General features: G+C 42.7%; 1 protein-coding gene across 1 annotated transcript; it reads left to right on the plus strand.

Moving 5' to 3' along the window:
• The first annotated feature begins 9,703 nt into the window (after positions 1 to 9,703).
• On the plus strand, positions 9,704 to 13,995 carry tril (TLR4 interactor with leucine-rich repeats). The gene has a single exon (XM_059350044.1). It carries the CDS (start codon positions 9,927 to 9,929, stop codon positions 12,420 to 12,422), a length of 2,496 nt encoding a protein of 831 aa, XP_059206027.1. The 5' UTR covers positions 9,704 to 9,926; the 3' UTR covers positions 12,423 to 13,995.
• Positions 13,996 to 14,301: the final 306 nt, after the last annotated feature.

Genomic DNA, 14,301 nt, shown 5'->3' on the forward strand with positions numbered 1-14,301 from the left:
GGGGCGGGAACAGGTTTTGGGCGGACACCTTTTTGAACGTACCATAGTGTGACGTAGACAAAATGCCAACTGCAACAAAGGTGAAAGTCTAACGTCAGACAATGGAGTGTCAGGTAAGCTCCAGCTGTTAAAGTGACATGTTAACACGTGATTTAATGTACCTACTGTATGATAACGTGCCACTGTTACTCCCACTCTCATATTTGGTTTCAGTCACGATCACATGCTTGTTTTACATGCTCATGTTAATTTTGCCTTGTAGTCAAAGCTAGGCTAGGCTCCTTGATTTAAAGGGGCAGTTCATCCCAAAATCAAAATACATACTTTTTCTCTTGCCTACAATGCCAGTTATCAGTCTAGACCAGGGATGGGCAACTGGAGGCCCGGGGGCCGCATACAGCCCGCACCCTCACTTGAACTGGCCCTCAGTACAACTACATGCATTTGAGCATGAAATCTTAAAAGTGCTTTGTAAAAATGCACAAAATTACTTCTTAAAAAAAAAATGTTCTGCTGTTCTTGCACTGAAATAGAAAATAAATCACAGTAAGTGGTTATTTTTTGTTTGCTTCAAACCTTATGTATTCATATTTATACTGTTATACATGCATTTGAGCATGAAATATGTTAAGTTACTGCACTGTAAACATATTTAAAATTGCAGTTCATATCTGGTGAAGTGCACGGCCCTATATGTGGCCCTGTGGTAGTGTCGATAAAATTTGTGGCCCCCCTCCAGCATTTAAGTTGCCCATCCCTGGTCTAGACTGTATTTGTGTTACCAAGTGTTGGAGATATTAGCCGCAGAGATATCTGCCTTCTTGAATAAAATGGAAAAAAATGGCTTGGCTTTTAGTGCTGAAAGCACCAAAAAAACCTTTGGAAATGACCAGGTTACTCAAGATAGTCCGCATACATTGTTGTGAGCAGTATGGAGGAACTATTTTCTTTCTACACCAATCAACCGCATCAGCACAGAGAAGTGATAGTTCAATAGCCTCTTGAAAGATCTAATTTGAAATCATTTGATCATTTTTCTGTTTTTCTGTTTTTCTGTTTAATAAAGCCAGTAGGTGTGGAGATACAATATGTCTTAATAATGTGCCTGATCTCATCGCTTCATAACACAGTGGACAGTCCAGTGACAGATTGTTTGGTGCTTTTCCTCTGACATTCTGGTTGCAAAAGATGGCTTTACCCACAAGTGCTGACTGTTTGCTGAAACGATGAGTAAGTGAGAGAAGTTGTGTGATTGCAACCAGACGGAATGAGCATGTGGGTGAATCAATGAGCATGTGTTTATGTGTTTCTGCTTAATGTCTGTCCTTCTCTTATTAAGTTATGCTGCTCAGGTCTTTTTTTGGAGAAAGCTTTCAGCCGAGCGACCTCTATTGTCCTCGTAGCTCCCCGAACCACCTTCATGCTTCGGATTTGTTTACCCAACAAAGCAAATTTCCTTCTTTGCATGGGAATGAGGCCGTCACTTCCTGGCTGGGTTTATTTCTATGGCAACAGAGGGCAGGAAAACATAAAATAAGGAGAAAAAAAGTCTTTGAAAGGGAGAGTTAGAGCTGGGTGTGTCCAGAAGCTATGAACCGACAAAACTAATAGCTTTTTGGAGTTTAAAGGAGTGTCAACCTGCAAAGTGAGAACTGAAAATGGATGTTAATTGCTGATGTGCAGTAGTGTGATGTTGGGAAATGGTGGAACAGACGATAAGATTAGTATTTGTGTGACATATCTTTCCATTGTCAAACTAAGGTGGATTCCCTTACTCTTACCTAAGTAGTGCACAGTTGTAGCCACAAGGAAACACACCCTGACATGCCTGACAAGAGACCGTCTGAGCCACACCTGCCTACACAAACACACACATACAGTGAGGGAGCAAACCTGAGAATGCACGAGACACACACCGTTATTATGTTTTCAAACATTTTCAACTAATAGCCCAGTTTAAATCTTATTTAACTAATGGGATAACAAAGAAGCAACACTCCCTCATAAATAAGATAATGTAATGGAAGCTGATACGTGACACTTGCGAGTCTGTGTATGCCAGTATATCTATTTATACCCCCTATCACCTTACTGTCACTTACAGTACACACTCAGACATACACACATTGTATGAGCAGATTATGTGTGACAGTGTCATCTATAGGTTATATATGGTTACTGCACAATGAGCAGCTTGAATTCATGCAGGAAACTGACACTCAGCTTGTTGCTGTTTCTCCCATGCTGGGTGTATTGTGCATATATTAGTAAGTGATTGGTAACTAATTCAACATGATTAAAATTAATTATATTTAGTAAAATGCAATATGTAACAACAGTGTTAATATAATCAGCAAATCTGCATGGTAAATATGAAGCTACAGACAGCTTCTGTGTAGTTTAATTTAGCACAAAGACTGGAAATGGCAGTTTAATACATATTGTATTAACATTTTATCTTGCTTGTTTTCATAATAAAAAAAGGTAAGTAGATTTTGTTACCTTTGGACTGAGCCAGGCCAGCTGTTTCCCACATCTTCCGCCTCCTGCTCATTCCACATGCTAGCTTTATTGACAAAACAGTGTATTTATGCATAAGTTATTATGTATGCTGCTAGCTTTTAACTTAGTTGTTGTCCTAAGGCCCCTACTTACTATTATAAATATCCCATCTGCAATTGAATACATCTTTTAAAAGTCCACTGAAATACAGCTTGAAATAAACTTATATGTTGAAGTGTACATTTTGTAAGTATGCTCAAATACACTAATGGAGTAAAAAGAAATCACGCAATTTGATAAAGCTTGCTAATAATATATATTACAAAGGACTTGAAAACAAGTACCCTTTCCATAAGTACACTAAATGATGGCTATACATATGTGCAATTTACAATTTTCAAAGAACACAATCAGTTACTCTGAAGTACACTTTTAATAAGTTCGTTGAAATATTACTTATATTGTATTGCAGATAAGTATATTTACTTATAGTACACTGAAGTTGAACTTAATGACATCTATTTTGAAGTGCACTTTTTAAAAGTTACTGTAAAAATTAGGCACAAAAAAGTAAATGTATACTTGAAACAGCTTTATGAATTTATTAATAGTTCTTAGAAGTTACCACATGCTCTACTGTTCCATGTCTGCAGAGGGCGACGTTGCACAGAAACAATGCCGGCAGAGAGAGCCGACAGCTGCAGCTCAGATGTCTCGGCTCTCTTACTGACTGATGACTTTGTTTTAATGACTCATAAAGCCCACATTTTTGTTCCCTTGTTTGTGACTTGTTTTGCATTATGTTTGCTTGGGTGATGCTAACACAGTCTCCATGTGCATATGAGTGTTTTTGTGCTTGCGTTCATGTGTTGGTGTGCTCATGCAGCCTTGTACAGCCTATCACTGTTTCCAGGGTGCTTGAGTTCCTGAGTGTTATCTTCTGTGAAGCTCACTGATCTTAAGATCTTAAGGCATTATGTAGTCTCGGTGTTATTATGTGATTGAGGCTGATTGTGTGCATGCAGACAGTTTCTATCAAACTTGGTAGATCAAAGGGTTACCACCGCAACACACACACACACACACACACACACACACTATCCTTTACACTACCCTCCTTATTCCTCTATCTCCCCCTGCGCTCTTTCCACCCTTTCAACAGGGCAATAGCATGCTCTCTAATTTTTTCCAGATGTCAAGTACCTCCCTTCCTCCCTCTCCCTGCTCTATTCCCTCCATTTTTAACTCTCACAGGGTTGACTGGAACCTGGAAAGTTCTGCCCTCTCTCTCTCTTTCTTTCTCCCCCCTTCCAGACTCGTTCAACATGTTGGTCTCAACGACAAAACATGACCCCAGGAGGTCAGGCAGGAGAGGCTGGAGCTCTCCCAAAGCAGAAAGGAATGCCGAGGCAAATGCATTTCCCATATTGCATGATGTACTGTTTGTGACATTCTCTTTTGTTCAGATTTGAGATGAGATTATTATTATTTTCTGAACAGGAGATAAGTTTTTTTTTTTTCAGTTGCTGCAACTGGACTCCATTTTTTCCATTTTTTTTCCTTCCATCTTGCCCTCCTTTTCTTCTTCCTGTGATGGGAACCAACTGGGGGAGTTGTGCAAGGCAGCAGTGAAGGGTTACAGGCATGGAGCCCAGGTGTTCCTCACACTCTTCTTTTAACATTTAAATACATTAACGTGCACCTCAAATGTGTCTACACCTTCTGTATAACATACAGTGTCTTCATTCAGTCAGTGGAGCTGCAGACACATGTTGCACAGACGGGATAGAGTCTCATCTCCCTCCTAAGTGCATAAACACACTCGCTCATCATCTCACAAACATACAGGCACACACACACCATTAATGCATGTGAGGACTAGATCTATGATTCCGGGCTCTAGCTGAAGCACTTAACGATCCCAGCAGCTGTTCCTCATGTAAACTCTTGTCACACACACATATAAAGACACGGAGACACACACAATCCCACTTCCCCATTCCCTCTTTTCCTTCCCTTTGCTCCACTCTGTTGTCTTTATCCTTGCATATCTTTAAAGTATTTAAATATAGACTTCACAAAAAGAAACACATACATGCTCCTAAAGTGCACATTCACCCACACATACTTTCCAACTCTGCCACACACAGGGACAATCTGTTTGCGATTGATTAGAGCCCTGTTGGAGGGCTCATCTGAGGAACAAAGCTGCTGTTTATCTTCATTATGGCCCGTCCTCTACACTGATTACTATGATAAGCCCCAGATATGTGCTTGTTTCATGCAGTATTATGTTACCAGGACGTGTCCCATACGGATTGTCTCTCTGATGCATGTTAGGCCCTCAGGGAAAAGTGAGCCGCTGAGATCCCTGCATTCTGACATACAATAGGATGCACATGTTTCTACTAGCACAGCTTCCTGCAAGTCTGGGACTTTGTGTGAGGCTCATTAGTCCCTGAAAGTCCTGCTGCGTGTGTACATTGGTGCACATTTTAGTATGTCTGCATGTGTGTGGCATACATGATAAATGATCACTTCAAGAGTATCGCCTACTGTGTTTAATGGGATTTTATAGTCCTGTGTGTGCATGTGTGCAAGTATTTGTGAATACTTAATCACTACTTGTGTGCATTCTGTGTCACATTTCACCTCCGTTTCACATTTTAGCTGTGTTGCAATGTATCATACTTTTAAATGTACTGTATATATTTCACTGAAGATCTGGATTGAACCATTTCTGTCAACTGAAGACCAAAACTGTCTTCCTGCAAAATATCACCAGTGCTGTAGGTTGTCTGGCAGCTTGTTTCAATCCATATCCACCTTCGTAGTTGGTGGTGCCCTCTAGTGGTCGTAGTAACTATGAACGAACGAAGGTGGAAGTGATATTACCCAGTGTGTAAGCGAGGGCTGAAAAAAGGAAACAGAGTATAAAGTAAAAAAGGTCCCCTAAGTTTGGGTGGGAGCAGGCCTGCCTGCCGGGGGAGGGGGGTCAAAGGCTACAGATGACTACGACCCGAGGCCAAGGACAGGCCCATGCAAAAGTTACCAACGTAACTACTTCACTTCCACTAGTTATGTCAGGTTTGTAGCTACCTCACTTCTGGCATTTATGTGCATTTATTTAACTATTTTTGATAAGCTTAACCATGTACTTTTTTGCCCAAATCTTTGATAAGTAATTTTGTTGCCAAAACCTAACAAAACTGTGTTTCACAACATTAGTGACAACCCTCACTTTTACTTCTGAGGGAGTGTTAATTTGTTAATTTCCTGTGGGTGGTATTTGAGGGTAGGATCAAATGACCTATGGTGATTTGGAGGACAGCTGTGGAAAAGTACTGGCGTTAATTAAAGGAATAGTTTGACATTTCAATTTGAAGTATCAGTTGAAAAACTAATTTTTTACTCCTACGGCTCAAAATCAACTGATTCCAGTCACTGTCGGATCAATCGGTGCATCTCTAGTCCCAGGCTGAATCTAAAATCCCTCCCCTGTTCACTCATAGCGGGCACTGCATAGTAACTCAATAGTGAGCAGTAAATTAAGCTTTTAGACACTTACTAATCAACCATCAACACTTTCTTTCCCTCTCTGTCACTCTCCCTCATTCATAGAAAAGCTGTTTCAACACCTTAAGACTGTGCAGGAGAAATATAACACTTGTAGGCGACCTACATTCACTGTGCTCGTTTACAGGCACACACAAACTCACCTGCACTGACCTGGATATTCTGTATTATATGCAGACACACTTTTCGCACACACACAAAAATTTTCAGCCCCCTGAAACAGGCATGCTCAGGTGCAGACAGACATACACCCCCCCTCCCCTTGATGGAATTAGGTTTCTCTTCCACAGACTTTCTCTCTCTCTGCTGAGAAACTGAAATGTCATATGGCCAGTTGATTGGACAGTGAGAGGCCCACAGGGAGGAGAGGGAGATGGTGAAAGGATGGGCTGGTGAAACTGGTTTGCAGCCTTTATTGTGTGCAGGCACTATGGCAGACAGCTCAGTACAGGGTCCTCAATGCTGCCTATTGTGCCAAAGTCTTTGTGAATCTGGGTCAACTCCAGAACACTTTTTCCCTCACAACAATCTCTGTCTACATCGGTTTCACATTGCACTCACGTTCCTCCCCCTCTGATCCCCTGCTCTCAATTTCCTCTGATTTCATCTTTTTAGCCGGTTTTCATCTTTCATCCTATATGTCCTTCTCATTTACACACTGAGCTCTCGTGGGAATGAATCCTCCACCCCTATCCTCCCTAAATGTTACTACATTACAGTTAAGCTCAAGTTATATCTGCTGCCATGGTGAAAGCCAGTCTATGCTGATGAAATCTTTTGTGTATTCCTTTCAACCATGACACAGACCAGGCGACTGCCATAAAACTAACCGGAGTGGTCCCACTGTGTCTGAGGCCAAATGTTAGAGTGTTTTCTCAATGTGTGTGTTCCTCAGAGAGACAGAGATGCAGAAATACTATGGAGATATGGCCAGACAGGAAATGACCTCCCAAAGAGAGGGGGCTTCCCCAGGGGTTGTATTTCTCTGTGTCTCTCACACACAGACACTGACTCACACACAGAGCTATAATGTTTGACTATGATGTCTAGCAACAGATATGCATGAGAAGGCCAAGCAGGGAGCGTTCGAGGCTTTTGCTATGTCCTGGAAATGCAAAGAGCTCCAACAGTCGTCCATGTGCTCGGCTCTGGAAGCCATTGCATCACTTGCGTGTGTGTGTGTGTGTGTGTGTGTGTGTGTGTGTGTGTGTGTGTGTGTGTGACTTTGTGTGCATGAGTGATTATGACTTTTGATTGTGACATGATGATTTTGCCAGTGGTTTAATGGTCATTTACAAAAATGTGTTGCAATGAAGAGTGTGTGAAAACTAGTTAGCAAGTGAGCAGAGAAGAGAAGAACAATAACAGTTGAAATATCTAAAGATAACGAATAAGTAGTAGTGTTTTCATGAGCACACCACCTCGTATCATAAAGATTTTCACCTGGCTAGTATGTACATTTGTTTTGGAAGTGGGTGAAGGAAAGACACAACTTATTTTTTATACACAGCAATGACTATCTATTTGTGGCTAATAAGATTAATAACTGTCGGCCTAAAAGGACAATTATGATAAAGCAAAATTATTCACTCAATACATTATTTTTCTCTATCTGAACTCTGGTCACGATGGGGCTGGAGCCGATCCCAGCTGACATTGGGCAAGAGGCAGGGTACACCCTGGACAGGTCGCTAGACTATCATGTCGCCAGACAACCATTCATGCTCTCATTCACTCCTATGGAGATTTTAGAGTCACTAATTAAACCTAGGCTGCATGTCTCTGGACTGTGGGTGGAAGCTGAAGGACTTTGAGAGAATCCACGCTGACATGGGGAGAACATTCAAACTGGCGACCCTCTTGCTGTGAGGCTGTGTGCTAACACTCTCATGTAGCCCTTAACCAAGTAATATAACATCCATAATGGGAATTCTCTCAAGAAAAATCTTCTCCTGCTTCCTTGTACTAGCTAATGTATCAGGGGTAAATGCTGGGAACTGCCTGGGAAAATGTAAACAAAGGCTTGCAGTCTGTGGCTCATAAATACTTTTGCCTGATGTGATGGAGAATCGGACCATTGGATCGGCATTAAGAATTATTAGAAAGAAATATCCAAATTTCTCACTGATATTCTTGTTCGCTTATGTAGATCATATCAGTATTAAATTGAGATAAATTCATATCCAATTAAAAACTCCTTGTAGTTGCTTTAAATAGTTGTCTTAAAACGATGGAGAAAAAGTTTTTAAAGTGGCATTTGTGCTCATCTAACAGGGTTGTAGAGGTACACTAGTTGGGACACTGATCTGTGCTGTGTGTACTGTGTGTCATGGGTAAGCAGCGTACCTCATGTGCCATAAATGTGCAGATGTCTTGGCAGTACCAGTGCATGCTTTTCAACCCGTTCTGGAACATGAACTTTCATGTACACTGCAAAGAATCGTTCTTCACTCTGCACAAAAAAAGTCCTCACATGCTCCACTCGGCCTACATTTATTTCCCCACTTTCAAGTTGGGAGATCTTTAACTCAGATTTGGCACCTCTCTTCGTCAGTCTTAACACACACTTAACGTCCCGAATTCCTCATCTGCAAATGTGAACCATCTGTGCTGCTTGTGGCCCCAGCAACACAAGGCGCGTTAATGAGAGAATGGTAAATTACAGTTGAGCTGCCTGATGATGGCGTTTCTACTGTAGGCAACAGACAGTCTGCAGACTGGGCTGTTAATGTGTTGATTGTATGCCTACTCACTTTGTGTATGCAACGTCGGTCCTCTGACTTGCAGAATACATCCCATAGCTGTTCACAGCTGTTTTATGAATTATCATTTTTTCATAGCTTATCAAAACCAATGATATTATTATAGTGTTCTGTTTAACTTGTTTTTACGAGTGAGTTTGCTCTGTCTGCACCCTGCTGTGAGGAAAATCCAAGAGGTTTCTCTCGGGATTCCGTGGGAAGGAAATCTGCTTTGTCCATACCAGGGATCTGATCCAGATCTCAGACCCCCGGTGGCTGCGGGGGCGCGCAGAAAACTCGGTCAAAGGGTTCCTCAATCTCTCTCTCTCGCTCCCTTCCTCACTTAATGTAGTGTGTGCGTATGTGTGTGCGTGTGGACTTGTACTTCCTACATAGTGAGGACCGGTATATGTTTTTAACCAACAAAGTGAGGACATTCTTGGGAACTAAGGACATTTTGACTGGTCCTCATTTATTCAAAGGCATGTTTGAGGGTTTAGACTTGGTTTTAAAGTTAAGTTCACCATTAGCTATAGGTAAGTTTGGGGTTAGGGGTTGGAGTTAGGTATTTCTTTGTGATGGTTAAGGTTATGGTAAGTGGCTAGGGGATGTCAGTGAAGGGTCCTCACAAAGATAGAAAGATGTACTGTGTGTGTGTGTGTGTGTGTGTGCGTGTGTGTTTGACTACCTGCGTGCACGCGCAAAGCTCTGGCTCTCGTGCGTCAAGACTTGTGCACATCTGTTTTTGGCAGGGTCGCAGAGTTGCAGGGGAGGGACTATTTCTGTGAGTGTGTGTGCGCGCGCGCGCGTGTGTGTGTGAGCACGCTCTGCGCCTGAACTCTGTAATTCGCAGCAGATGACCACTTGGGGGGATGCAGGCTTTATTGGGTTGGTGAGCGTTCCCTCACACAGCATTAGAGCGCGCTGCACAAATTAATTTGCTCTACAGATGATGCTGCTAAGTGATGGAGTCGCGTGCTTGATGTATACGACACTTTTCTGTCCACTTCCCGGAGCAACAAGTGGACTATGGACGAGTCGATCTCCAGCAGCGTGAGAGAGGAGAGGGGCGATTGCACCTGAACGGCCGTATCAGTCTCAGTGGGAATGGATACCGGCAAGTTCCTGGCGGGAATATGCTTATTCCTGCTTTCCCTCAATGGCTTCATCGCGTCCTCACCGGCGACAAGCCTTTGTCCCGACCGCTGTGACTGTCAGCACCCGCAGCACCTCATGTGCTCCAATCGCGGATTACGCACGGTGCCAAAACCCGGCGCGCGGGTGCCCGAGGAAGTGCTGATTTTCAGCCTTGGGGGTAACTTCATTAGTAACGTCTCTGCCTTCGACTTCACACGGTACAGTAACCTCGCACGGTTGAATTTACAGTATAATCAAATAGAAACTATTCACCCCAAAGCATTTGAGAAACTCTCCAAGTTAGAAGAGCTGTATTTGGGACATAATCTTTTATCAAATATCCCCGCTGGGACTTTACAGTCCCTGAAGAAATTAACTATTCTTTGTGGAAATAATAATGACATTAAGAAAATTACACCGGAGCTCTTTGCCAACTTGGATAATCTTGTTAAACTGCGCCTGGATGGCAACGCAATCGAAGCTCTGCAGGACTCTGTTTTTAAAAGTTTGACAAGTCTACATTATCTCCATCTAGAATCTAACAAGCTGCAGCATATTCACAGAAACGCTTTCTCCAAACTCACCAACCTGCGCTTTCTAAACCTGTCCCACAACAAGCAGTCAGCCGTGCGCAGTGCCCTCACTTTCTCCCAGCTCAAATCTCTGACAACTCTGCTGCTGTCTGAAAATGAAATCCAGTACGTGGGAAACCACGTCTTCCAAAATCTGAAAAAGCTGTCCAAGCTGTCCCTCAGCAACAACAAAATCTCTCGCCTGGACAGCGGGGCTCTGAAGGGGCTGTCGAGCCTCAGGGAGCTTCTGATTGACGGTAACGAGCTGGAGGAAATCCCGGCCGGTCTCCTGGACTCTCTGGAGCGCGTCGAGGAGCTGGACTTTAGTCGCAACCGGATTTCCAGCGTGGATTCTTTGGCTTTTTCGCAACTAAAACATCTGAGAGTGCTAAAGCTGAAGAACAACATGCTCACGAGCCTGTCCGGGGACATTTTTGCTCTCAACAACGTGCTTTACGACCTCGATCTCCATGGCAACAACTGGACGTGCGACTGTCGCCTGGAGGAGCTGAAACGATGGATGACTGCTGCACATTCTCAGGGCAAATTATTGACTGTTTTTGTGCAGTGTCATCACCCAGCAACTCTGAGGGGGAAATATCTGGACTATGTGAACAACTCCCAGCTGCAGCCCCTCGGGAACTGGACCCACTTCTGTAGGACCCAAGCTGGGCCTGAGGAAAGCCGAGGAGGGGGTGTGTTGGTGAAGGTGGAGGGGAAAAGGATAGATGCAGTACAGCAGGAGGAGAGAGCTGAAGAAGGCCAGGAGGGGGAGAGAGAAGGTACAGACTTCAGACATCAGAACAGGGAAGGGGTGTTAATGAGGAAAGAGGGAGATAAGAGGAAGAGAGAAGGACAGGATGAGGCGGGAATCCAGGGAGACCAAGGGGGTCTAGAAGCGGCAGAACCCTCTTCTCCACTGGAAAGAAAGAAGTCAAAGAAAGAATCGCTCAGCCCAAGGTCACGACCTGCTGCAGAGGCTGCTGGGAAACGTGCCAAAGGTAGACCAAGGTCAAATGTCATTTCCAGAACTGATCCACCAGCTATTTCCACACCAAGTCTAGCTCAAAATGAGGACTGGAACTCCACTGATCCAAACACAGAGCCCACCACTACTTCTCCAGTTCAGTCAGGTGAAAAGTTTGATCTTCTGAGGTCAGATCAGGAGGAGGCGTTACCCGTAATCACAGATCCTTGTGTGTTCAACCGACACTTTATCACTAATGTTTCAGTTGATCAGGTGACATCCAGTACTGTCATTATCTACTGGACCACCAGGGATCATCAGCGCTACACACCAGGACCAGGGCCAGGCCTTGATGAAATCCACTATCGGATTCTGTTCGACCGCTTTGGAACTCCGGATCGTTTCCCCCGATATGTTTACGCTCGTGGCACAGCTCGCTCTGTAACCCTCCGAGAGCTCAGCTCAGATGTGACCTACATGGTGTGCGTGGAAGGAGTAGTCGGAGGATCCGTGTGTCAAGTTGCGCCCCGTGACCACTGCGTAGGGCTGGTCACTCTACCCGAGGGGTTCAGCCGTGGAAGCATGCTGACCTCTGACCTCCAGCTGGTGACGGTGGCCACGTTGGCCGGGAACGCCGTGCTGCTGCTTGTCATTGGCGGGGCCTGGCTGGGGCGGAGCCTGAAGAGGAGGCTGCAGAGGAGGAAGACAGCCGTGCACGTGCGGCACATGTACTCCACCAGGCGACCGTTTCGCCCCCCCGCCGTGGCGACAGCCTCTGTGTCTGCCGACTTCACCAGCTACCAAAGCAGCCGTCCAGCACGACTCGCACCGCTGGAGGAAGGGGACCTCATTGAGTTCCCTTGTGATCGCTTTATGGACAGCAACAGTGTCCGCAGGGACAGTGACATGCAGAGATTCTCTGACTAGAGACACAGAAACTCTAAAAATGTTGACACTTTACAATAGAAGGACACATGAATTAGCTTGTGCTGCAGTCTTTAGTCTAATCTACTCTCTTGACACACCACCTCACCCCATGTTTCTATTATGATACTGTCCTTGTGAACTGAAGTGCACTTAATTTATGCATACCTAGTATACATGCTTCAATGTGCACTTGATAAATTGTAGAATGCAAATTTTTTTGATGTAATAACACCATTATTGGTATACTAAGCCATATCATTAGTACTGCTAAAGATAAAAGACAATTGAGTGCATTTGACTACACTTTTCTAAGACACCATTTAAATACCCTTAAATACACTTAAGTACGACTTTTGTACTAATGCATTACAAACTGTAAGAAATTATATTATATATATATATGACATTTATTATCTATGCATTTTGATGAAATAATAAACACTTTGCTAATATATTATCAAGTTTTAAATTTTAATTAAAATTAAATTAAAGGTCAGCATTAGTTACAAAAAGATGTTCTTAAGTATATTTTATTGCATCTTTATGGTGTCTCAAATAGTACAGTCAAGTACACTTAATTGTATGTCATTACATCTGTAGTATTACAAATGATGTATCATTAGTAAACTAAGTACAAAGTAAATCAAAAATAGTATCTATTACATTAATCAAATTAACACATGACTATGCAAAGTTTAAAAATAAATTAAGTAAATTAAGTGTAAAACAGTACACGTCTTAAGGACAGTCTCTTAATAAAAACCTTGGTGTTCTGTGTCTGTGATCAAACCAAGTCAACAATCCCACCGTCTTGGTTTTTGACCACAAGAAAACTTTTAAAGTGACAATAGAACAGCTGAGCTCATCAGTGCCTTTTCAGACACCAGAGGAAGTCCAATCCCTCTGACTTCCTCTTCCTGCTTTGCGCCTTTCCTCTTTCATTTCCTTGCACCTGCAAGTGTTTTCTAAATGTGTGATTTGTACGCATGAATGATTGCTCACTGATTTCAACTATGGTGCTAATGTTGAGTTCATAGACATCATGTTGTCTCATGTTTGTACAGTATGTAATGATGGCTGCTGGTTGGCAGAAAAAACCCCACTTATTTTGTATCACATTTATCACTTTTTATACTTTTATATATGATTTAGCATTACATGAAGAAGTAAAATCCCATACAATGTGACTGATTTGTCATTTGAGTGTTTATGGATGACTTCACTGTATATTAGATTTTACTATATCGGTGGCTTTTAAATGTCTTTACATAAGCCTCTCATTATGTAAAGCACAAGGGGATTATCTTTCTAGAGATAGGGGGAATATATGAAGATTAATCCATATATGCATTCATAAAAATAACATATTCATAGAAAAAGATTAGTGGCATTAACCTCTAAATCTAGGTTGCGTTTCCCTCCTTTATTTTTACTCTTATATTTGAGCCAAGCAGGTCACGTCAACCTGTAGTGGTACTATACATTTTTTTAGATTAAAAAAAAATCTAAATTACTCACTTGTTATTAACTGGTACTATTATCTGCAACATAATATGTTTTTTGTTTTAAATATGAAGCAATTAATAAGAGGTTTTCCTCTGGAACTGACTTTTAGTGCTTTCAAGAGAGACCTTAACAATGTGTGAGGGGGGAAGATAAAAGCAATAATATGTTGGAAGAATAAGTGTGTGTGTGTGTGTGTGTGTGTGTGTGTGTGTGTGTGTATGTGTGTATGTGTGTGTGCACATCCATGCTTTTGCATGCGTGTCATGATGAGGTCTGGCAACAGTTAAGCAGTCCCTTTGTTTGAGTAGACAGGGTGGAGAGCCTCCCACACTTAATCCAAATCAGGCACACATGCAAAAACACACACACATAT

The sequence above is a fragment of the Centropristis striata genome, chromosome 14, assembly GCF_030273125.1.
Source record: "Centropristis striata isolate RG_2023a ecotype Rhode Island chromosome 14, C.striata_1.0, whole genome shotgun sequence".
In the NCBI taxonomy this organism is placed as follows: Eukaryota; Metazoa; Chordata; class Actinopteri; order Perciformes; family Serranidae; genus Centropristis; species Centropristis striata.

What these genes read in the sequence shown, in the direction of transcription:
- tril (XM_059350044.1), top strand. Translation starts at nt 9,927, where the DNA reads ATGGATACCGGCAAGTTCCTGGCGGGAATATGCTTATTCCTGCTTTCC.